Below are 26,422 nucleotides of genomic sequence, written 5' to 3' on the forward strand. Positions count from 1 at the left end.
ATTTCATTTCATGCTATCTTACATGCAACTTGTCCATAAGTTCTCAGGACGGAGTACAGTTAAGGGTGTATGATCTTATGATCGAGAAGTACAGGGTTCGATTCTCGAAGTGTCATGACATGAGATTAATGTTTCTGTCATGCACTTTCAACTGTGTACCTGTATTTACCTTCTTTTATATCTGTGGGACCGACTCTAGGGGACCGTTGATGTGACGGTTCTATTTTTTTTTTTTTTGCATGCAACTTGTCCACGAAACTATAAACTATTTAGATTGTGTTAGCTTGATTCAAACTTGCTCTTGTTTCTTGTTAAAATATAACCCAGCTCAATTAGAAAATTTATAATCATGTAGCTTATCAAACTGTAATTGTATTAGTATACGACCTTTTGTGATCCTTCACATAAATGAACATAAAAAATCGAGATTATCCAAATGATCACGGCTTTCTTATACAATGTATCTATACGCTATGATGTGTATATGGCAGTTGAGACCAGCTAGAACTATTTTTTTTTTCTTTTGAAGAAGTGATCATCATCCATCATTCATCAACTTGTTGGACATATAAATCTTCTTGTTTCCATGATATTTTCTCTATTAATTTCTTCCCTTCACGCTCTCACCAAAACATCTCCATGGATGCACCAATCCAGCTTCATTATGAGAGTTCCTCTTACGCAAGGTCTTCCCTTGGTGATAGCCATGGCAGCAGCTCCTTCATCGAAATGGACCTTAATCGCATCTTAGAAATTTGCAAAAGTGCTCTTCAACTAAATCTTCCCTCGCGGCCATCTTTAGTTCCTGACCGCAAAGATCATATTTTTCTTGATGGTCTCCTTCACCTTCCACCAAGAAGCCTGCTTTCCCAGAACAAGAAAGCAGATAGTTTATCTAAGTCATCTAGTGCGGGGCAATTTTATGGATATCTGAAGAAAGTTATTCGGAGATACTTGAACCTTTTGATGAAGCTGTGCAAGAAACTAAAAAGGATTCGATCCAGGAAGTCGACAAAGTGCTGCGAGAACTTGGGAGGAAGGATGAACAATAGTTCTTGTTCAGGCATAGAATTCTGTCGTAGCAATGCTGATATATTAATCTACGACGCAATTCTTCACTGCAAGAGGTCAAACGTATGAATGCTTGTTTAAAACTCATGTTCATGTGTGTGATGCAAATTTACGTACCAACTCAGCTATAAGAACTTGAAGCTCATGTTCATCATGCATGGAAGGGCGGTGGCATGTTAGCTCACTAATTAGCATTAATCTTTAGTTTCTTTAATCCAACAAAAAATCAAATTTAATGGAAATGTAGTCCCACTTTTCATCTCCATCTGCGATTAACGAAGTCAATGAGCAATTATTTTGCACCGCGCATGCATGCACTCTGATAACTTTGTTTATCATTACTGAAACACTGCAAAAATAATGGCAGAAATGGAGATCCCTCTGCAAACCTTAATGACTCTGACTTTTTTTAATGCTGCATAATTTTGATTTGTCTGGGATCTTGAGATCTTCCTCGAAATGATTAGTAGGAAGCTGAAACAAAAAAAACAAAAAAAAAAAAAAAAACTACCTCCTACATAACATGCTTTTACTAGTAGGGCAAAAACAATAATATACACCAAAAAATACAACAGTGCAAATGCCACACAAGCCATCTTTATACATCATTTTGATTACTCCAATAGGAATAGGAATGGGAATGGCTGTAGTCAGAACTAGAACCAGGGTTGCCATATGCCAACTGCTGAAATATTCTGATGTCCGCTGAATTAGCTACATTGAAGGCTTCGCTCTGTCCTGGTGTTATACCGCTGGTAAGATCGATGTCGGCAAGACTGTCAAGAAACCGGCCCACCTGTATCGACAAAATATTATTTCACAATAACAAGAAGCTGCAGCTGCACCATTGGATTCGAAGGACATATCAGTCGCATTGTTGGTATGTCAATGTTACCTTCCCCATTTGAGGCCTCATCGATGCTGAATGACGGGTACATGCAGCGGCTGCTTCAATCATACGGAACATTTCTCTTTTATCAAAGTTCTCATGGAGTCTAGGATCAGGTAATTCTCCAAGCTCGCCAGTTTTAAGTGCTTGGGAAAGCAATGGTCGTGCCTGAATTTCATCAGCAGTTAAGCGGGATAAATAGTATAACTACCAAGTCAAGATGAGATTCACGATAGCTTATGAGCTTGTGTAAAAAGCGCAATAAGTTAGAAGTTATGCTTAGCAACTGAATTCTCATCTAAGGACAATAAGTTGAATTTCCTCATTTAGTTTCAATCAGTAAGATTCTGCCTGACAGATATCAGTGATAAACACCAGTGACAAAGATATCAGTCTCAGAAAATGAAATAAAAAAATTTCAATCATATACTGAGTACTAGTCTCTAGATTAAGCACAGTCAATGTAAGGATGTGTTGGCATCGAATGTTACCACTCTTAGCCAAATCAAATCTAGAGATTTAACCTTCAGTATACTGGCTGATGGCAGTACAAATGCATCAAAATTTGCAACCAGAGAAAATGCTTAACCTAAAGCTTAAAGACTTGAGTATGAAATGTTTGTGAATCAAATAATATTTCCAACTAGCAGTGAGGAGGCACTCAAACCAGCAACAAACTGTTCCAATATGAAAGGCAAGATTTTGGCGAAACATGGCACTCGTGCAGATTCAACATTGGCACAGTTAGCCCTATGTATGCTTTACATGATCCATTGAATGTGCAACAACTGTGGACTTGTATTACTACTGTAGCCTGGGTCTTCGATCTCAAACACCAAACTTTAAAATAAAGAATCTGGTTATTTAGACATGCTGATTCATTTCAAGCTCCAGAGAGAGAATAATTAGCATAGAAGACTTATCATAACAAAAACGATGCTTATAAAATGGAAAATTTTGAACTTACCCACTCAACAAGTCCCTCGTCACCCGATGGCCTTGTATTGTCAACCGGCTTTTCTCCAGTAATAAGTTCCAAAAGCACAACACCAAAAGAAAAAACATCAGATTTTTCAGTCAATTTGCCACTGGACGCATATTCAGGTGCCAAATACCTAACAATACAAATAACATCAGTTTGTTTATATTTAGGATGGAAGAGCCACATGATTCCAACCGATCCCATAATCATTCTGATTAAATTCAAGATTGCAATGATAACATGGTTCACCTACCCAAATGTCCCCATCACACGAGTAGTTACATGTGTACAAGCATCCAGTTCCAAAGCTAACCTTGCAAGGCCAAAATCAGAAACCTGCTTCATAATGAAGAATTAGCAAAGAAGTAACACGAGTGAGAATGAACATCAATATTATAAATAAAAATCATTATGATGAGGATAACCTGAGCTTCAAAGTTATTGTCCAATAGAATGTTGGAAGACTTTATATCTCTATGAATTATTTTCGGATTACCTGGTTACAATTCCAATGCAATATATAAAAAAATATACAACCGGATAACCAAATAAATATGTATATATATATTGCTGATGCGTATCCTTATAATATTACAATCCTCATGCAGGTAAGCAATGCCACGAGCTGCACCAGCAGCAACCTTCACCCTGGTTGCCCAATCCATTACAGGTCTTGTGTTCTTCCCTGAAAATGCAGAGATAAATCAAACAGATCCATTGGTTTTCAATAAAAAAATGGTAAGACTACTTCAATAAATAAATAATAATTGTACCATGAAGATGAGATTCAAGTGTTCCATTGGGCACAAAATCATACACAAGCAGCCTTTGATCGTATGATATGCAATACCCTACAAGAGAAACCAAATGGCGATGGTGCACACGGCTGATAATCTCCACTTCAGATTTGAACTCACGGTCACCTTGCCTACTTTCAATTTTTAATTGCTTCACGGCCACTTCTCTTCCATCAGGTAAGCACCCTTTGTAAACAGAACCAAATCCACCCTCTCCCAATATATTTTGAGGTGAGAAACCATTGGTGATTCTGTATAACTCTTCATATGAAAATGATAGTGTTTTACCAGCCCTTGGTGTTTCAGATAATGAATTGGTTCTTGAAGTGGTTTCAGACTTCTGTTGTTGCACAAGAGGGGCTGTTGGGGACCTTGAAAGGGATGATTCTGATATGCGAAATCAATATGTCATGGAAATGTTCAGAATGAAGTCACAAAACATTTTTTCATCTAGTTACTTATGAAGGTAATGTGCCATGAATCCGAAAATCTTTTTTCAGAAAACACTGCAAGCAATTATAGGAGTTCATAAATGAGGATTCATCTCACTCACAAGTCCCCCCCCAAAAAACCCAGAAATTTACAATTATGTTTCTGCATCACCTGAAATTGAAGATCTAAATGAAGAAGGCATGACAACCCTTGCATTGTGGTCAGCAACAGCTTTTCTGCGCTTCCTGATAATGCAAACTGCAAATCCCACCAAACTAAATGCAATAAGAACTGCTACAACTCCAATAGCTACAACAGATCCAGTCGTAAGGCTGCCACCAAATCCAGAGCTTCTACCTCCCTCTGACGCATCTGAACTTCGATTGCTTGTTCTATTGGGATTTGATTTATGAGGATCAATTGCAGTGCCCGGAGGAGTAACTAGGGATGGAGGAGAAAGACCAGGTGGATTAGGAGTTGCAGAAGAATTACTAGGAGGAGAACTGGGGTTTGAGGACTCCGGTGTTGGTGGTGGTGAAGACGAACTCCTAGGTGGCTTAGCCGATGGTGGTAGAGGAGTACCTGTTGGCGGCGCACTAGAATGTGAAGGCTGTGACGCTAGAGGAGGTGGGGATGTAGAAGGTGGAGGGGCATTAGGAGTAGTCGGCGCTGAAGGTACGGAAGGAGGTAGAGGGACAGTGGAAGGTGGTGGCTGGGAAGTGGTAGGTGGCGAAGAGCGAGATGGCACCGGCTGCGAGGGAACGGTACCTGAAGGAGGTGGTGGAGGCGACGGCAGCGGCGGCGGGGAAGATGGTAGTCGAGTAGGAGGAGACACCGTGGAAGTCGGAGGAGATGCCGAAGAAGAAGGAGAAGGCGAAGAAGACATCTTTTGCTGCAATTTCTCACCTCCTTTATCTTCTCGCAACTACAAGAACAAGCTCAGGATTTCCATTCGCAATCAATTTGGAATGAAAATCAACATCCCCATTGGACAACTCAACAACTCCCTCGTCTTTTTCCTACGCCGAAAGGAACTCACGAAATTCATAGGATCACAAACAAATCAGCAATGTTGAATCGCAAGAAATCCTCCAATTCCAACCCTTTTCCAGGAAACTACCGAAACCCTAGATTTCTGCTTCACAGTGGTTCACGATTCACCGAGATTCAGACTTCGCGTTCAACAAACGCGCCAAGGTCAAACCTTTACCATAATTTCCTCAGGGGAGGCCCCTCAATCAATTCAGAGTCCTCTCGAAAAAGCTCAGCAATTTCACAACAAACCCAATAATTCGGCAGCTAAACAGATCTCACATTCTCACAAGGTGCGACCTTTTCCGCAAGATTCAGCCGCAAATCGCAGCCCCAAAATCTGCCAGTTTCCGAAGCAGCAGATCGAAGAAACAAATGGCATATACCAGAAAAGAAGAAGAAAAAAAGATGGAAAGAGATGAAAATTCGAGCATCAGTCAAGCTTCGGCAGGCGTCGCTGCAGATAAATGGCAAAATTCCAAAGAACGACCTTGGATTTTACTTATACGCGGCGGCCACATATTTATCATGGGCAATAATGCGTTCCTATTTAAAGTAAACTTTAACGGCTTGTGCAGTTCATCTATTACTGAGTTTGGTCATAATTATTAGAAACTTTTAAATAAATCTAAATGATTCAAATAAAAATATAAAATGACTCTAAAACTAAAAAATATAAATTATTTTAAAATTTTAATCAGGATTTATCTTAGTAATTTTTAATCAAAATTTATATCTCATCTTTTAGAACTTAAGGTCTTTAAGAACTTTAATTATTCTAAGAAATAAAAAAATAATATATTTTTAAAATTCAACTAATTTAGATTTATTTATCAGTTTTATTAAAGTTATTAGATGATATAATCAAAACTAAAAAAAAAGATAATTTAAAATGACTTTAGAGACTTCAAAAAATATGATAAAGAATTGTAATACAATTTGACTAATTTTTAAATTTATATTGATTTTGGTTAAAGTTTTCTATTTAGTTCGAATAGTCAAAAATAAGGGTATAATTAATACACAGGTAAGATAAAAATTTATTTCACCCTCTTATGATTTTAAATATATTTATATTTTATTGATAATAAAAAGATCTTAGGAAGAATTAACTTTCGTCTCATCCTACCGACTTAATCTTAAATTTGATATGCCAAATACATTTTTACCTGATTGTCAATTGTATCTATTTAGTTCGAATAGTCAAAAATAAGGGTATAATTAATACACAGGTAAGATAAAAATTTATTTCACCCTCTTATGATTTTAAATATATTTATATTTTATTGATAATAAAAAGATCTTAGGAAGAATTAACTTTCGTCTCATCCTACCGACTTAATCTTAAATTTGATATGCCAAATACATTTTTACCTGATTGTCAATTGTACAATATTTATACAGAATAAAAAACACTATTTGCATAAGAAGATTTTTTTTTATATATATTTTATAAATTATTAAAGATAATTTAATATTTAAATCTATATGAGTAAAACAAAAATAAATTTAAATACTTTCCACATGGTAATCAAGTTCCTACCTTTCATTATTCACGATATTATTTTATTGAGCATAATGACATTCTTGATGTTTCCAAATATAACCAGCATCGTATTTTTGTTAAAAGAAAAAAATTATATTATCTCAGTGCTAAAAATATTTATAAATGATTAATGAGATCATTTTTAATTAGGCAATAATCAAAAGGGTTTCACCTCATCAGAGCAGAGCTAGGATTCAGTGTAGGCACTATACTGGATCACTTCAAAAAAATATATATATATATGGTTACTGATCTGTCCGGAAGCTAAGTCGGATGAAGGTAGGTCCCGATGTATTGAAGGTTGACGGAAAGTTGCTGTGATGTCTGATCTATCTGACACTCTTCAGAAGGGTTCACACGGGCGGATGACGAAGGGTGATGACCAGGATGATGACGCTAGGGCTCTGCGCACACTCAGACGAGCCCCCCGAGTCGTTAGAGACTAGAAACCAGGAAAAAAGTCCCCGGGTCAGACCCTCCGACGCTCAAATCAAGTACTTTTTCCCCAGAAGCACAGATAAAGGATGAAAAGTAAAGATGAGTAAGAAATGACGAGTGAGCGTACCCGCGTAAGAGACAAAACATCCATTTTTATACTGCAACATATTCTTCTGGAGTCTGACGGGTGTCAGGAAATGCCAGATGTCAAGCTTTGTCTAGCGGTGGGTGACACATGGCGTCTTCTTATAGGTCTAGGAAGGAATCAGAGTGTTGTAAATACCCGACCATTAGCATATTCTCTGACAGACAGTGATTATTCTCTGACAGGTGGTTACGATTCCTTGGACTGCTTGTTGCGTAGCGCCCGACCTCCTTCTCTTGTTATCCCTGCCCTGGCTCTTGGTGTTTGCTGATCCCGACCTGTACGCTATGCTTGTGCCGCAGGGCTAGAAGCCCGACCTGTATTCTTGTCCATGTACCCTGTGTTGTAAGGCTAAAAGTCCCGACCTGTATTCTTGGTTGGCCAATCCCAACCTGTACGTTATGTCCTGTGCCAAAAGGCTAGAAGCCCGACCTGTATCCTTGTCCATGTATCCTGTGTTGTAAGGCTAGAAGCCTGACCTGTATCCTTGGTTGGCCAATCCCAACCTGTACGTTATGTCCTGTGCCACAAGGCTATAAGCCAGACCTGTATCCTTGCCCATGTATCCTGTGTTGTAAGGCTATAAATCCTGACCGGTATGCATCGGTCTGCTTCCGCTTATTTTGAGTTCCGACCTGTACTCTTTGATCCTTTTATCCAGTGTTGTGAGGATATAAGTCCCGACCTGTATCATCGGTAAGCACACTCCCGATCTGTACGCTTATGCATGTATCTTGTGCCGTAAGGCTAGAAATCTCGACATGTATCCTTGGTAAACACACTCCCGACCTGTACGCTTGTCGATGTATCTTGCGCCGCAAGGCTAGAAATCTCGACCTGCATCCTTGGTAGACACCACCTACCAACCTGATTCTGTTCTCTATAATCTATGGTTCGTACGTCTCGACCTGTACGTCAGGTCTGTATACTGACCTGCTTCTGTCCTCTATAATATATGGTTCGTACATCCCGACCTGTACGCCATGTATACCCACCTGCTTCTGTCCTCTGTAATCTATGATTTGTATGTCCTGACCTGTACGTCAGGTCTGTATACCGACCTGCTTCGATCCTCTGTAATCTATGATTTGTACCTCCTGACCTGTAAGCCAGGTCTGTATATCGACCTGCTTCTGTCCTCTGTAATCCCTGGTTCGTACGTCCCGACCTGTATCTAGGGGTGTCAAAAATGAACCCGACCCGACGACCCAACCCGAGTCGACCCGAAAAAAAATCAGGTTCGGGTTGGATATTTTCGGGTTCGGGTCGGGTTCGGGTTGGAGGGTTGGAGAGTAAAAAAGTTTCGGGTTGGGTCGGGTCAGGTCGGGTTCAGGTTGACCCGGGTTGATCCAGGTTGACTTAAATATAGGGTTTTGTGGGTTTTTTTGGGATTAAATCAAATTTTATTTTAAAAATTTAGATGTTTTTATGTATATTAATATCATGTTTGTATGATAATGATGGAGTATTGAGATAAAAGCGAAGAATTATAGGGAAAATAGCCCAAAAAAGTCGTTTTGAATCGGATTTTCGAGTTATATGGGTCGGGTTCGGGTTGATCGGGTTGGTCGGGTTCGGGGTTCGGGTTGAGGTGTTTTGGGTTGAACTCGGGTTCTGGTCGGGTTCGGGTTGGGTTAAAAAAAAAACTCAACCTGACCCAACCCGACCCGACCCACCCAAATTGACACCCCTATTGTATCCTCGGTAAGCACACTCCTGATTCGTATGCTTATACATGTATCTTGTGCCATAAGACTAGAAATCTCGACATGTATCCTTGGTAAGCACACTCCCGACCTGTACGCTTGTCGATGTATCTTGCGCCGTAAGGCTAGAAGTCTCGACCTGCATTCTTGGTAGACACCACCTATCAACCTGCTTCTGTCCTCTGTAATCCCTGATTCGTACGTCCTGACCTGTACGCCAGGTCTATTATACGCTAGAGGCCTTTCCTTCCGCGCCTTTACCTGGCCTGTGGGCCTTGCCCTTAATTACCATCGAGGCTGGATCTTGTCCAACTTGTAATCTTATCTTTTGACTGTCCCATCAGCGGAGACTTTGACCTTGGTCACACAAACTTGACTTCTGACCTTCACAGGGACTAGACTTTTGACCATCTCATGAACTTGACCTTTGATCACGTCATCCGCCTGACCCCTTTTCATGCACTGTATCGGTTACAATCTCAAATAGAGTTTTATTAGCTACACAAGCCATGGCTACTAATTAAGTATAATTGAATAATTGATTATTCCACACTCGAATATAAAATATCAAAACCAGTAACCACGGCTCAAAAAAACATCTAAAATTAGGATTTTTCTAAAGCAAATGGTTAAGAATAGTTTTATAAACACAATGCTAGAAGGTGAAAACTAAAACGGTTGTTTCTTAAGCTGTTACATAGTTGCTTGGCGAGGTAACCGACGATTCATAAATCATAACGAGGCTATTCATCAAACATCTATAATTGAAATTTAGTTATTGAGTTCGACTTGAAAGTAAATTTCAAAAGAATAAAGAGGCTAGCATCGTCATCATTTTTACAGAACAAGGGATTTTTTTTTTTTAAAAAATTAGGATTATCTTTCTTGAGCTTTCTTGCTTGTTGAATAGGGCGGAGGAAATAGGCATGTAGCTGACTGTGGAGTGCGGATCAAATTATGGAGGTCGGAAGACGTGTCTAGAGGTTGGAGGGCAGAGCAAAGGTGTGGCATGTGCGAAGATAAAGAGGGTGAAAATAATAATGTTGCACGTGATAGAAGATAATAATATTTGAATAATGTACTCGAGTGTGGCTACCGAGTTCTCTTAGAGGCTAGAGCGGTACATTGTTAAGACATGAATATCACATTAGATCATGGATCGAAATTTAACTCATCCAAACATACCTTTCTTCATAATTTACATCCTAATATTATCCGAAGGATAAATTTATGGGAAGCTGAGACAAACGAATCATCTCTTACTCGTTCGGCTACCGACCTCGGTGGGATGGAATGCCATTGACGAAGAATATTAAAAAGTTACCGTGATTCCAAAATATAAGGACGGCCTATTTTGATTTTTACCATTTTCATCTCAACAAAAAAAAAAAAAAAAAAAAAGGAAAACAAATATAATTATTACCAGTCCTTTTATTTTATGAAGAAATATTGATCAGGTCATTCGTGAAAACTTTCTTCTCGCGTTTGAGGGGACACAGGGCATCTTCGGTGGCTCGCACTGATACGTAGACCGGCCAGCCTCCTCCGGGCCGGAGATGGCGAAGCAGCCTATAAAGATCGATTGGGAGGCGATTCTTCCTGAGACGCGGGACAACGGCCCGTCTCTGGAGGTCGAAGTGGTCCCCGTGGCGCCGCTGCAAGGTTCGGAGGTCGCGAGTTTCTCTGATCATTCGTTGCTGGGACCGATCCAGCGGGTGAAGAAGCTTCTTGCGTCGGAGGTCGGACAGCGGCTGAGTGACGGCGGCGCCAAGTTGAAGGCATCGCTGTGTCAGATGGAGGCGGAACGCGATCGAAGGAATCGTGCTCGTGACCCCAAGGTAGGTTGACAGCCCCACTCGATCGATGTTCGCGTAGACAGAGGGAGCAAATGATTTAGCAGGATTTTGTTGTGAGAAGAGGGAGTAGGATAGAATGAGATCCTACCAATGCGACGGCAGACGGAGTCCCTAGAAAAGGGGGTTTGCCCAGGATGTAGTTCTAATGAAGGAACTTTTTATAGCAAAACCTAAATGGAGATAGGGAAGTGATAAGAGGGTCGATAACGATGAAATGGGAAGAGATAAATGGGAATATGTAGTAATGGCAGGAGGTAAGTTTGAATTTGCATTTGGAATCAAAATGATTAAAGTGAGAAAATATCACCATTGTGGAACATGCTTTCTTTATTCTGGTGTTCAATCAACAAGAAAGACATTGTAAATTGGTATGGATGGGATATGATCACTCAAGATTGTTGTGAAAGATGTTAAAACTGAGAAACTGCACGAGTTTCGAACCATGTCAATTAATCTTCTTTTGTATATCGCGCTGAGTTTAATTACTGTACTAATTGCCACTATGGTAGTTGATGAAGTCTAGTTGTTGTCAGTTTACTGGTTTGCTATGTTCCAGGATGCTGGAGGATGCAGTACAATCACTCAGTCAAAAAACACAGAATCCCCTGGTACAGTTCGTAATCTTCCTGCATATGCAGAAACAATGCCCTTATGCAATACTTCCTTTGTATTATGCTGTCGTGTTTACTACATTATCACCCAGATTTTTTATGCCTGTCATGTTAGAAGTTTTCTATACATGGGCTAAAATTAATGAATAAATGATTTTGATTTTTATCTAAAAAATGGGGCTAGTTGAAGTTGAGCACACTCTTAACCCATATGGATTTATCAACTTGGCTTAGATTTCAACGTGTGGGATGACTCTCAGCATCAAAACCTAATAATCCTTTATGGGGGTTATTTAGGGTTATTTCATATAAAGAGGTTAAGTTCCCTCTTCCCTCTCTTCTCATTGTGCTCGACCCAGATGCCATCTCAAGGAGAGAGTAAGAAGAGGAAGGTCCATATGACGGGTATTAGCTTAGTGATAGAGCGTCCATTTGATAATTACATCCTTGTGCCTATGTTGTGAAGGCTCTCAACCACATGGACAGTTCAATGTGCTCATTAGCGCCTAACCTTGATATGTGAATCATGATGTATTCCTCCTTTTTGAATCAGAGTTTGAAACCAAATTTCTTCTTAGGGAATAGATGGGGTGATTCGGATGAGATATAATGTAAATCTAACTTTCTATTCACTTGTGGGATTCAGGCAATTTGGGGTGAGGTTATGGAGAAAATCTAAGGCAAACCAAGACATGAAGAATAAAGCTATATTTTATTGTTTATAATTTTCAATTATCTTGTTCTAGATTATGTGGAAATCTTGGGCAGTATTTTTTCTCTTACATGTGATATCAAAACCCAATGTGTTATAAAACCCAATGTAGTATTAGAATAAGTCTCATGTGTAAACACTTATTGCATTATGCCTAAAACGGACTATAAGAATGCACTTGGGTTCTTGTGCCCAAAATTTAAGTTTACAATTGTTAGTATTTTTTAGTGCCCATAATATTGCTAATTACTAGTTCCTTTTTCGAGAACAATAATCAAACATTGATTTAGAAATATAAATTGTTTATTATAATTTTAGATGAAGGAGAGCCTTGGCTCAAGGTAAAATTACTGTCGTGTGACCTTGTGGTCACAGATTCAAGTCGCTAAAACAACCTCTTGTAATGCAGAGCAAGACTGCGTACAATAGATCCAATGTGGTCCGACCGTTTCCTAGGAATTTGCATCAGCGGGAATTTCATGCATCAGACTACCATTTTTATTATAATTTTAGTTATGTACGGGTTCGAATCCTAGGAAGGGGAGCCTTGGTGCAACGGTAAAGTTGTTGCTTTGTGATCAAAAGGTCACATATTCGAATTCTGGAAATAGCCTCTTGCAAAAGGTAGGATAAGACTGCGTACAATGGATCCTTCCCTAGGACCCTGTATGGCGGGAACTTCGTGCACCGGGCTGCCCTTTTTTTCTGTACATGAAACTTTTTAACGTATATTTTTAGTTTGGATAACTTCATTTGCCCAAATGGGATAAGTTGTATGAAGTTATATGCTCATAGTTACTTTCATGGCTAAGACACTTTTAGTATGTCCTAATCCCGGCTTAAAAGGGATCATGGTGATGTGCCTAGGTCCTTGCAATTGCCAAAATTATCATTGTTATGGTGAATTGGAAAAGGACACTATAGCATGGATCTTTGCACAAAGAGGAGATTTAATGATGTACTTGGGTTCCTATATTTTGGCCTATAATTGATAGCAATTATCTTTTTCTATTGTTATTTTAATACAAATAGTTGCTAATGACCATTGAAGTATCTTTATCATAATGATCATATTGATGTTTAATCCTGAGGGTTAATAATGAGAGATAAAAAGATGATACTAATTTTATCCTAAAGATAATCTGAGTTGACCAAACCTACTATTGATAACACCATGGAAGTCCAATCAACTGAATCTCTATTCTATGAATATATTTCTTTGAGCATGCATTTAGAAAGACTTCCACTAACCTTAATGCTAAGCCTTTGGTGCATAAGATAAAAGATATTGTATATCTATTAAGTTTAAGGCTAATACCTAATAAACAGACTAACCGACAGAAAAAATGTAATGTTTAAGCAGTCTAAGGGTTTTCATCAAGAAAATGGTCTAAACTCTACATTTGACCTAAATTCATTTTCCCATATTTGATGGTGTGTTCTGAGGATAATACCTTTAAAAATGGAAAAGAGTTGGAAGTTTCTTTTATTTTCCAAATAAATTTTGTTCACACTTACAAAATTCAATCTAACTTTGGGATACCTAGAACCCATGGTTCTCAGAGACTCAAGCTAATAAATATATTCATAATGATCAGACCAATGAAATAGAAGTTCCTAAATGATAACCTAAGGAATAACATATAGTGGAAGGGTTTAAGAACTCATACTATCAATAGAAGATGGTCAATAAAATAGAAGGGTCCTAATTGTAAGTATATTTGTAGTAGTAGAGCCGGCCCTGGGGTTGCAAGGTGGGGCCGGCACACAGGGTCCCACCTCCGGAGGGGGGGGATTTTTTTTTGTGACTTTTAATATTTTTTAGTAAATGGTAACCAAACATGTTCACTAAAAAAATAAATTAAATAAAAAAAGTGGGCCCACTTTTTTTTTTGTAATTTTTATATATTTTTTTAAGTAAATGCTAACAACACCTCGTTTTCGATAAAAAAAATAATTTAAAAGATCTAAATATAAATTCTAAAACATTATGGATTGTTTTAATAAAAATGACCAAAAAAAACACGAGCCTTTTCTTCCTCCTTCACCTTTCTATTTCTATCTCCCTAAACACAAAGTGCCTTTTTTTTTTTTTTTTTCTTTTGCACCGGTCCTTCAAAATCTAGGGCCGACCCTGTGTAGTAGTTAGGGAAGAGTTTAAGAACACTTACAAACCAAGGTCTGTAGCTAGATATAGGGGAACAATAAAATTCTATTGTAGTTAAATTTATGGCTCTTAATATTGATTTTCCTGCCAATTAAGTGCATATATGGAACTAATTTTCCAAAGGAATAACAATAGCTTGTCTATTAAGAGATGAAAAATATATATTCCTCAATTTGATTGCCTGCTGTTCTTTAATGTTTATAGTTTTGTAAAAAGAAAGAAGATGTGAATTTAGAATACCAAAGTAAAAGAAACTTGTTTCCAGAAAGGAAGGAAATAACCTAATTGTGTGGATCACTATTCCAGAACATCTTAAAGTCCAGCACTTCAATATAAAAATATGTTTGATATTATCTAGAATTTGTTGAGCAATGGAAAATAATTGTTAGTTGTTTTGCATTTAAAAGTTGCTAATCATTATTTGCTTCTCTGGTACAGTTAAGGATCACAATGAAAATCCTATACAATCAACGTTTGCTGCTAAGTTTCTAGAGAAGTTAGAAGGGAAGGTAAATGTCTGACCTTTTCAATACTATTATTTTATAACATTGCTGGAATAAGCATTTCAATATTTTATCAGGCAGATGCTGCATTTGATGAGGACTTGAAAGTTATCAATCAACGCAAGGACATTGGTTCTAGGAAAAATGTGCTTCAGAAGAATGGAAGAGGGCATCACTTTATAATCACTTCACAAAAAACTAAACATTCTTCCAAACAAACACCTTTCAAACATGTTGGCAGATTTGTTAAGTTGAGCTCCTTGAGTGCTGACCATGGGGATCCATGTTCTTCCAGTCGTCTGAAAGAGAATTATTTCAATTACAAACGGTATCTTGCGGCTTTTTCTTTGAGTTTGAATTACTACTTTTTTATGAATTTTGATATTTAAAATTTCTGTCCTGAAAATATATTCATCAAGTTTGTTTTTGTTTATACCTTCATAAATTCTATCTTTAGACTCCCTTGTCATAATTATTAGTTTCTATTTTTCTCTATCTTTACTGATCATCATTGAGATGGGTCATTGGTTGTCCTTTGGACATCGAAATATAAAGTCAATAGTGAGCATGTAATAAAAAATATTTTTAATTAATATACACATATTTTAAAAAAAGTATCAAAATCATATCAGCATGGTGTATAATATTGAAACTATATCATTCTAGTTAGAGATTGAAACTCCAAGTGGACTCGAAATTTTAAACCTTGAGACAAAAATATGACACCCAAACCCAATTAATCCGTTTCTTTTTTTTTTTCTCACATTTGAATTTTGTTTTTTGAACTAATGATAGGTACATCCACATTTCACTGTGTGATAGAGTGGTTGTGCTATTGCTATCTTGTGACTAATCTCTTTGAAGCAAACATACATTCCTTTGGCTATGGTTTTAAAAATTATTGTCTCAACCTTTAGCTGCATAAGCGACCACGTAGTGGATTTTGAAGGGTGCTCATAGCAACCACATATGCTAAACCAAATTGACTTAAATTCCTCAGCTGCTCTATTTGATAGTTTGCAATTTGTAAGTTTTAACTTAATCATTTATGTTGCAAGAAATATTTATTGATTGTGTATGCCTTTGCATACCACATATCGCATGAAACACTTGACTTTACTTTTTATGTTTTTAATTGTTTCTAATGAATTTTTTGTCAAGTAATAATGGAAATATACAACAACATTTAACAACCAAGTCTTATCCTACTAGATGAGATTGGCTATATAGATTCTTCTACGTCATTATACTCTATCCCCTATTATATTATCATTTATATTTAAATAAACTTTATCTTGTTTTATTGTTGCTATAATAAAATATACAATGATGAAATATACAATAATACTTATTTAATTTTTAGTATATAAGATATCATTTAGTTTTTATGACAAATTCATTTTTGTTTTAATTATGAATATATATTAGTTTTTTCAATAAATTTAATAAATTCAGATTCTTTCATGGTACTTAGGTAGAAAAACAACAATATCATAATTTAATAATATTAAATTAATTGAATCATTCAACAACCCCTTTGTATTGGTTTAATATGAGACAAGTTTTTTCTGAATCAATTTGGGTGGAAATGCTGAAATATATAATTTTTTTTATTGAAAACATAAAAGTATGACAAGGTATTGATGCATAAACATTATGCATCTAAATAGAAAGCATGTGCATTTGTTGATCCATTTTAGGAGATGCATGTCACAAATATAGTGAATAGATTATATTAATTAGAGTAAATTAAATAAGATTTAATGAAAATGTAAATTGAAATGATTCACATATGGACATTTATTTATGAATTTTATATGTACATGTATTAAAATTGTATAGCATAATAGGTTTGTTAAAAATAAGAAAAATAAAATGGAATGTGTATGGATCGGCTCACATGTTGGGCCATATTTGATTCATCCTTTGCTATATATTTTAACAACACATCATCATCACGAAGCCATGGTTATCCCAACTATTTTGGGTCATCTATTAATTTTGACAAATATGTACTAAAAATTATCTCAAATTTGTTTTCTTATCGATTGGACCAGAAATAGCAATCCTGATGCATCACCATCATGGTTTCTGATGTGTTAAGCTCCATGCTTACACATAGGTGGTAGCTTCAGTTATTCTTCATTATCTAAGAACTGCCTTATGGTTCTTTAGTAATCTATAAATTGATCAGTCTACTAGCATCTAATAAGTTGCTTTCCAATCTAATCAAGTCTGTTACAATTACTTTGATATGCTGGTATCTTCTGTTCTATGCTTGTTTCATATTGTCTAAAAAGCTTGAATGATGAAAGGTGACATTACAATCTAGTTTTATTCCATACCTTCAGGCTTTATGTGGCATAAAGTTTACTAATTGACATGCTTAATCGTTTAAACCATTTACTAGTGAATCTAGTGATTCTTCGTACCTGTTTTTTTAATATTTTAATTTTGTGTTATTCATTCTAGAAAGAGGATGAATGCTCCAAGCATTAAGGGTAGGAATTCAGTGGCAACGAGATTACAAAAGGTTGGTATGCTTGTTTATATGTATCCTATTCTTTATGCAAATCATACCTTCTTCAAGTTCAAGCTTTGTGTATCTTATTGATGAAAGCTTCACATTCCTGGTTTATGTGAAGGTTGTTCTTGCCGTGAATTTGACAATTCTATTTTGTTATCAGAATAAAAGAGACCAACTTGGAAGTGTTTTTCCCCTAAAACTGACTAGTTCAGGTTAAGTTGTTCAGTGAACAACTTTGGATGAAGCAGAGGAACTGTTGATATATCAGACAAAATAAGTAGAGGGCTAGAATGCCATAGGAAAAAGGAGAATTGCATCAGCTATTGGAAGAGAAATGTGGGATTAATTACCTAAAACCAATGCTTAACTGATAGATACAAATAAGACAAGTCTATAGCCTAAAAATAGTACTATACATGACAAATGTTGATTGGCTGAAGTTCATAGCCTTTTTCTATGTGACTTCTAAAGAAAAGTTCGTTGGAAGTTCCCTCTTATTTTTTTTCAGTTATTGAAATTTCAAATATAATTATATACCTTAAGTTCTTCATTTTTCATAATGGAAGCAGGTTAGCGAAGTTGTTCTTTTGGATGAAGAAGAAACTCATCCTGTACAGCCAACAGAAGATAACTCTGATAATTGGTGATACAATTCAACTATTTTCCTCTGTATTGGTTAGCTGCTACTTTGTCAAACTGCCTTGCTAATGAGCATTTTCATTTTTTTTCTAGGACGGTGGTAAGTGTTTATTACCCTTCAAGGTCAGTCTTTTCAATTAGTTGAACGTACAAACTACGTGCCTTAATATCATCTCCAGTGCCTCACAACTAAAGTGTCTACTTGAAACAGGGATGATCCTGAATCTGTAGAGCTTTCTTACACAGATATAGCATGTCTAGAGCCTAAATCATACTTGACATCTTCCATAATGAATTTTTACATTCGGTAAGTACTACTAGATTTACAGAAATTTATCTTAGAAAATCAACTTATAAGGATTTGGTAGGATGAATACAATTGGTATCTAACATTTGGTATCACTAGGGTGTATTTGGTAGGATGAATACAATGGAAACAGTTAATTCCTTATATGATTCCATCTTAATTTTTAGATTGATGATTCAAGATGGAATTGTCTATTTCAAAGAATGACCAATTTTGTTATATTGTTTAAAATGTTTTTTTAAAATCAAGAACCAATTTATAAAACTAGCTAATTTGATGGGTTTATTATTATTATTAAAACCCCATTTTTCCCTCATCCGTGAGACCATGGAAAGCCTTATTTGCCTAATCTGTTTCATCTCTCCCTGATTATCACTTGTGGCCATTGTTACCAACTTTGTCTCTTTCTGTATCTGCACTCGCATCACTTTCCTTCTCATTTTAGAAAATCAGCTATCTAACATTTGGCATCACTAGGGTGTATTTGGTAGGATGAATACAATGGAAACAGTTAATTCCTTATATGATTCCATCTTAATTTTTAGATATAATGATTCAAGATGGAATTGCCTATTTCAAAGAATGACCAATTTTGTTATATTATTTTAAAATGTTTTTTTTTAAAATCAAGAACCAATTTATAAAACTAGCTAATTTGATGGGTTTTTTATTATTATTAAAACCCCATTTTCTCCTCATCCATGAGACCATGGAAAGCCTTATTTGCCTCTGTTACCAACTTCATCTCTTTCTGTATCTGCACTCGCATCACTTTCCTTCTCCTTTGTTCAAACGTGCATTATTTTCCTCCTTTTGTAATTGCCTCTATAGATTACTCACTCTGCCTCAATCTAGTGGAATCTAACTTCTGATGCTTCTCTTCTTGACCGATAACATCATCGTCAAATGATGTATGACTGAATAGGATCATTCCCACACTGCCTTCTATTTATTTATTGTTGTAGACCTAGCAACAATGTCAAAGGCTGCTGCTGCTGCTGCATGTGACAGTCTTCGTTGTCTCGTGAGCCTGCGACACACGATATCACAAGACACTATTTCTCTCTCCCTCACAAACCCCTCACTGTCATGGTTGTCTTAAACCAAGTGTTGTCAGAAGTTGTTTAACGTCAGTTGGTTGTTTTGCCGAAGCCTACTGAGAGATGTAGCAGCTACGTATAGTAAATCTCACCACAATGGGAAATTTAGCAGGCTCCAACAAAACAACCCGATCAACTGATTTTGGACAATTTTTGACACCACTTGGTTTACAACAACCACGCGAATAAGGGGTTCGTGAGGGAAAGAAAAAAAATGTCTTGTCATTTCGCATGTTGCATGCTCGACTACTATCACATGCAACAACCTTTGACATTATTTTGCTACGTTTACAGCGATAAATAGAGAGAAGGCGGTGTGGGAGATCATTTAACGATGATATTGTGAGTTGAGTAAACAAGCATCGAAAGTTAGATCCCACATGATTGAGGCAGAGTGAGTAGTCTGCAAAGAGCCAAAGACAATGACAAGGAGGAAAACAATGTGAACGAAGGAGAAGGAATATGACTTGAGTGCAAATAGAGGAGGAAAGCAATGGTATGAGGTTGCAACAAAGCCATGATTAGGGCTATGCGAGGCAAGGCTTGGTTGTGACATTGCTTTAGATGACAGGCAGGTAGTGTCAACGACTTTGCCCAAAAGCCTAGGGGCTGCAGTTGTCCATGCAAGCTAGGGCCAACTATCAACGTCAAGTGCACACGACATTAGATGGTGGCATCAGGGTTTGCACATGTGTGAAACATTGGTGCTGGAACACGTGATGTCGGGTACAATGCTAGAGTGCAAGCACCAACATTGTTCATTCCTATGCAAGGGGGTGGAAGAGATCACTGACAGTGTTAGCTTTTGGCCCTGGTCCCAAGTGGTGGTAGAGCAAGAGATAGATATATCGTGAAAGATGAGTGATAGAGAGAGATTTACTGGCAACTATGGCTTGGTTCGGGTTGGCGATGTGCGCTCGTGGTGATGTCAATACTGACAGCTTGGGTTGGGAAAGTGAAGGAGCGGCCGGGTGGCAACTACACACAAAGAGGAAGAGAGAAGGTTCAATATAAGAGGGAAATAATATGTGGAGAGAGAGGGAGTAGGTATAGATAATCTTAATTTCCAAAAACTTCACTAACCCAACCAAACATAGCTGAACTAGACAGTCTCAAATATAAACTTGGTTCATCTTAAAATTGGCCAAAATGAGTCCCTGTTGAGTCAACATGACTTTAATCACCAAGTTTAGTTGATAGACTCCACCTAAACCTAAATCAACTTCAACCTAAGCCTAAACCAACTTCAATTTGACCTGTGAAACTAAAAATAGTGGTTCAGTTCAACTTAATTCGAATCTGAAAATCTACAAAATAATTTAAAATGCAAAAATCTAAATACCATAAAATACGGGATCTAAAATGTAATGTTTATCACCCTCTTTCCATTCTCCTTAAAAGCCTTAAACCACAAAGATGCCCCCACGGGCATAGCTTAAGGTGGTAAGTGGATGGAGGTTTGCCACTTGAGGTCAAGGGGTCGAACCTTGCGGTTGGCAGGGCGTAAATCCTTGCACCCCATATAACTCAATCACCCCCCGTCACCGTGATTTACCTCCTCTGTATTGGTCTTGGGATGGGCTGGTGGGGGCGAGCGCTTCACCTTTTGCTACTTAAACCACAAAGATGTCAAACTATCTGTGTTGCAAATGAAAGACAGTATTACCTTAACTTTGTTTGTTGTCAACTCTGTTTACTTTGCTTTGTAGCTCAACGATATGACCCTATTTTCTCAAATATTGGCCAGAATAAATAATTTAGAATATAATTTTGAAGGGGTTAGTATCTGAAACTTTTAAATTTTAATGTGAGATTTGGTTCAAATTCATAGTATATTTCTTCAAACTTAATATCATGCAAGAAATACATGAAATCACTTCTGGTTTGCTCTGTATATCTTCCATATTTTTAGTGGGAAAATGACTGCTAAATTTTTGATACATATACCTATGTGTGATTCACCTTCATATTTGTATATATGACTAGTCCTTTGTGCTTCAGGTATCTGCAGATGCCCCTATCCTTGGTTGATAGACCAAAAGGATACTATCATTTTTTCAATACATACTTTTACAAGAAACTTGAGGAAGCTATTTCACCCAAGGTGGCATTTCTTTAACATGCCATGGTTATTGATTTATATTCTTTGGTTAATATAACAAAAATTCAATACAGATAGAAGTATTCCTTTCAGTGTACATTTTAAGTAAAAATCCTTTGATTTGGAAATTACTTTTAAGCAGGATGAATGTCTTTTTAATCACATTGAAAATACCAGTCAAGAGGCTAATTTTGACATTTGAAAAATGACAATGCGTGCTGTAGTTGAATAATTTTACCTATCTTGAATATATTTGTATGTCATATGTTGCTGAAATGTTCAGACTATACATTTCTTGACATTTCTCTCTTTAGCTCAGCCATCTACTATGGTTGCTGTTTAATGCTTACTAGTGGGTGTGGCTGGAAGTTGTGGGTTTGTTGGTCTTTTTTTTTACACATTATTTATTCTTCTCTAATATTGGAAGTTGTGGCTGTTTATGTTTTTTTTTTTCTTTTGATATTCTTGTAGAATGATGAGCTATTCAAATCTGTACTTGTGTGTCTGTATTGAAAATGTAAAACTATCTATTCTGCATTATGTTTAGCTTTGTTGGTTGGGTATAGATCTCTGGGCTGCATATTCTCATTTTATTTGTGCGGCACCTTATTGACACGGTTGCACGTCACCAAAACAAGAGATTGCGTTTATTGTGATATATTTCTGGTATTTAAACCTATCCTTTTATGAAAAAAGGTCCAATTTTTATTGTTGAAAATTTTCAAGCAACTTATGCATTTTAAATGATTTTAGTGTCTCTCAAATAGTGTTACTGAGATTTTATAGATTGTAATTATGTAAGATAGAATTTTTGCATTTACTTGGAGAAGATGGAATAGGATAGAAATGTAGTAGTTTAAGTTTAGGGAAAAATGCATATATCATATTATTTCCATTTTATTCCATTAATCTTGTTTTCACATATTTGTATTTATTAGATGCATAACTACATTTTCCCTTATTTTTGCTGAAATTGCATGGAAATAAAATAGAGTAATCGATTTAATTAAATCGCTTCCAACTAAACGAAAGAAAGATAAATTGGTAATTTTTTATTTTCTTCTCTTTCCACTCATCTAAACACAACGTTGTTGCTCAGGGATGACTAGATGCGTACCATTGCCTGCTTATTATTAGATACATTTGAAACCAATATCTTAATTTCACCTGTTTTACTCTACATATGATAGATTGATCTTATACCCATTTCTCATTCACTTTTGTCAAAAAGATAACTAGAATACTTTACTTGGTAGGCTAGCAAGCAATGCTTTGAGAAACTGAGGAGATGGTGGAAAGGTGTTGACATATTTCAAAAGTCTTACATCTTCATTCCTGTTCACCGAGAGTGAGTACTTACTTTTCCTACCAATAATGTGAATGGATCTAGTTGTCTTTTTTCTTTCATGTGTTTCAATATTTTCCCATTCTGACAATGATTAAACGAGACTGATGATCTTAGTTAAAGCCTTACAGATATTAAGTATTAACATGAATTTGAAATGTTATCCATATTGTTCTTTGCGTAGTTGAGAGACTACAATAGTCTTTTTGCTAGTCTCTGATGCATCTGTTTATCCAGATTCACCATGTGACTGAATCATTTTATGGGAATCTCTTCCAAGTTTCTTTGAAATAAAATGGTGAAGAATGTGCTATGTAAATGTTATCTAGTTTTTTGATTGTAGCTTTAGCCTCCCAAGAATTTTTGTTGAATGGTATTCCACATTATTTTACTGATATTCTGCTTCTTTAGGTTAATTGAAGTGTACAAAGTTATCTGAGGGAACGATAAATCTGATATCTGCTTTCTGTGGTTAGTATGTTGGAGAGAGCGGTGATTCCTATATACCTTGAAAACAAGATGTGTCATGCTAATTTTACCTATATTTGCTCAAAAGTCTCAATAGCTTTTAGCGGATTTGGATTTTTTAATTCTTGATTGCAGTTGCACAGATATCTACTTTATGACCTAGATATAAACTCTTTGACTGATGAGGGTCAATGCCTTTTTGTAGTGATATAATAATTCCTGGCAAGTTCATAGAATGTGCAAGTATTTTAACAAATGATAATCCTTTTTTCCTGTAATCAGTATGCACTGGAGCTTGGTGATTATCTGTATACCTGCAAAAGAAGATGAATCAGGTCCAATTGTCCTTCATTTGGATTCACTGGGAATTCACAATAGCTATTTAATATTTGAAGTCATCGAACGGTGAGTTGCAGTCAAATCCTTAGTCTACAACTAATGTACTCCATATGTTTATTTGTCTTGTTATATCCTCATAATCTTTGAGCCGACGATTTAAATTTCGTTCTGTGCTAGTCGGCACAAGCAATAAATTGTATTTAATTTTAAATTGATCAAAATAAATCTAAATTAAATATAGCGTAAACCTACTTGATAGACTTCAGTTAATCTAAATAAACTTTTACTCAATAAACATCAAACATTTCACGAGATAATATCAAAACTTAGATTTGAACATTCAACATCTCAAATATAACTCAATAATAAACATCTATAGCGCTCAAATATTACTAAAAATATTTTTAATTAATATATTTTTATGTGCTACACTAAAAATTTAACCTGTCAACTTGCAAGCAATCATTAGCCATAATTATTTGCCTATTATGTCGTTGCAAATGTTATCATATCAACTAGTCGTATTTCATCAGTATTATTGTTGGTTGTACCTAAACTATATGCATTTAATGGAAGAACTTCAGAATGACATTATGCTGAGTCTCCTGTTTGAAAATAGAGATGCATCAGAAAATTGGTTTACATTTGTTGTTCGTCTTCACATTTGAGTGCGTCTTTACTTGTTATGCTTTTCCTAAAGTAACTAACTTACATAAAAGAAAAGATGAATTTTCCCTGATATACAAATAGTACTTATATATCCACAACAAATCTAATATTCAAATTTTAGCTGCAGATATTTGAAAGAGGAATGGAGTTACATGATCCAAAACTCTCCTCCCCAAGATCCTCCTTTTTCAGATAAGATATGGAAAAACTTTTCACGTAGAGTTGACAGAAAAGTGATCACGGTAATCCTTGGCCTAGAAGAGCTGAAACATTTTTATCCCTTTAGTTTACAGTAAAGAATCTTTTAGCAACTTTGCTGTATTTCTCCATGATGATGAAGTTTTTTCTTTTAGTTCATTGAGTGCCATACACTTATGGGAATATGTATCTTGTATTTCTTGCAGCCATGTGACATTGAAAAAAAACCTCCTTGGTGTCTTTATTCCCATCATTACATATGTATACAATTTAACATTGTACTAGTAACACACATGCCTTATGTACAACACCCCATGCTGGATGACATCAATCATTTTCTGTAATTTTGTTACAAATAGATATTACCTATTGTCCTCTCAGATAGTGTGAGTAGGTCGGACCAACTGTTCACTCAAATTGAGTTATGCAGAAATAATATTATGATTGCACCAATTCTCACGGGTAAATACTTTCTGTACCCTGGTACCAGGTTCCCCAGCAGAAGAATGAATATGACTGTGGCCTTTTTGTGCTCTACTTCATGGAGAAGTTTATTGAAGATGCACCTGAAAGATTTAGAAGGAAATATCTCCACTCTATGGTACACGACACATCTCCAAGGGTGTTGTAGCTGTTGCCATTTACTTTTCTAACTCCTTTATCCTGTCAAACAGTTTGGTAGCAAATGGTTCAAACCCGAGGAAGCTTCTGGATTGAGGAGTCGGATTCGAGGTCTGGTCCTCGAAGTATTTGGCTGTGCTATGCATGAGAATGATAAAGCAAAACCACCAGCATATTCCTGTGAGCCACCTGAAGACGATTGTTTGCAATGATTTGATCCCTTCATTGAACTTGGACTAGTTAGTCATCTTGAGAAATTCGACTGTGAACAGCATCGTAGAGGCTGTAGATAGTCATTGGCTAAAGCCGGCAAACTACCAACCTGAAGTACTAGGGACGTTGGTACACCTACCAAAAGTTGGCTCAGCAAAGTATGAAGTTAAACAAAATAGTGAATCCGACCTTGGATGAAAATTGAGTTGAAAATTTGCCGTTTTAAGAGAACCCTTGACATGCTCCATCATCGGATGAGCTCTCACATTTGTGAAACGAGGCTCTTTATCATGGCGGGATGTATATTCTACTGTCAATTTTGCACTGTTTTGTTGCTTCACTATATGCTTCGTAGATTGTGAACAGAGAATTGTGTGCATGTATATATTCGTCTAGGCTATGAAGGGTCTCTTCCGTCTAATTCCTTGAAGAGATTTTTGTAGCCTCAATGTTGATCAGAATGCTCCTATCATCAGAATACAGCCTTTTGCCTGGTCGTTCATAGAAGATGAAAACATAGCAGAACAATTATGCATGTAATTACATTCACAGTTCCAGAGAAAGGAATACGCATGGAGATTAATGTTTTTATATCGTGATTTAAATAGAGACAAACATAGAACAAACTCTAGACGCATTGCCATAAATAGCTCAGCTCTGCATCATACCATATCGATTCACCACTTCATTCATCTCGGGTCGTTTGATCCCAGCACATTTTCATCACATTGCTAGAGAGCTTGGGCAACAGCGTGGAATGTTCTATCACATTTTCTATGTATGGGTTGCCATGGAGAGGACCTGCAGGTTCGTTAGTATCATTGTCACGCCAATTTTACAGTCATACGAGCAAAATCTGTTTGTTCACAAGGAAGTTTGGTTTAGATTTCAAGTACCTTTAGAAAGTTCTTTGACAAATTGTTTCTATCTTTTTCATATTCTTTGAAATGTAACCTTGAGGGCTACATTCTGACTAGTATATATATTGCTCCTGTGAACTGTTGACGA

The 26,422-nt window shown here is 36.5% G+C and overlaps 2 protein-coding genes across 5 annotated transcripts; one reads left to right on the plus strand and one right to left on the minus strand.

Annotated features, from left to right (window-relative positions):
• Positions 1 to 1,586: 1,586 nt before the first annotated feature.
• LOC122038692 (proline-rich receptor-like protein kinase PERK9) lies at positions 1,587 to 5,711 on the minus strand. 2 transcript variants are annotated; one of them, XM_042598575.1, is made up of 9 exons: positions 4,343 to 5,711; positions 4,028 to 4,126; positions 3,716 to 3,952; positions 3,538 to 3,627; positions 3,368 to 3,438; positions 3,196 to 3,278; positions 2,928 to 3,075; positions 1,967 to 2,128; positions 1,587 to 1,867 (listed from the first exon to the last, which is right to left on the minus strand). In XM_042598575.1, exons 1-9 carry the CDS (start codon positions 5,055 to 5,057, stop codon positions 1,670 to 1,672), a joined length of 1,803 nt encoding a protein of 600 aa, XP_042454509.1. In that variant the 5' UTR covers positions 5,058 to 5,711; the 3' UTR covers positions 1,587 to 1,669. The 2 variants fall into 2 exon arrangements, with proteins under 2 accessions (XP_042454509.1, XP_042454508.1); XM_042598574.1 differs by having other exon boundaries at positions 3,716 to 4,126; positions 4,343 to 5,710.
• Positions 5,712 to 10,484: 4,773 nt separating this feature from the next.
• LOC122038693 (ubiquitin-like-specific protease 1D) lies at positions 10,485 to 26,061 on the plus strand. Of its 3 annotated transcripts, none has more exons than XM_042598576.1 (14): positions 10,485 to 10,876; positions 11,451 to 11,502; positions 14,823 to 14,893; positions 14,965 to 15,215; positions 17,360 to 17,420; positions 17,981 to 18,057; positions 18,147 to 18,176; positions 18,265 to 18,360; positions 21,462 to 21,564; positions 22,818 to 22,909; positions 23,657 to 23,779; positions 24,504 to 24,624; positions 25,071 to 25,181; positions 25,255 to 26,061. In XM_042598576.1, the coding sequence occupies exons 1-14, from the start codon at positions 10,595 to 10,597 to the stop codon at positions 25,411 to 25,413; spliced, it is 1,629 nt and encodes a 542-aa protein (XP_042454510.1). In that variant the 5' UTR covers positions 10,485 to 10,594; the 3' UTR covers positions 25,414 to 26,061. The 3 variants fall into 3 exon arrangements, with proteins under 3 accessions (XP_042454510.1, XP_042454512.1, XP_042454511.1); XM_042598578.1 differs by having other exon boundaries at positions 24,510 to 24,624; XM_042598577.1 differs by having other exon boundaries at positions 17,984 to 18,057.
• Positions 26,062 to 26,422: the final 361 nt, after the last annotated feature.

The sequence above is a fragment of the Zingiber officinale genome, chromosome 1A (assembly GCF_018446385.1).
Source record: "Zingiber officinale cultivar Zhangliang chromosome 1A, Zo_v1.1, whole genome shotgun sequence".
NCBI classification, from domain to species: Eukaryota; Viridiplantae; Streptophyta; class Magnoliopsida; order Zingiberales; family Zingiberaceae; genus Zingiber; species Zingiber officinale.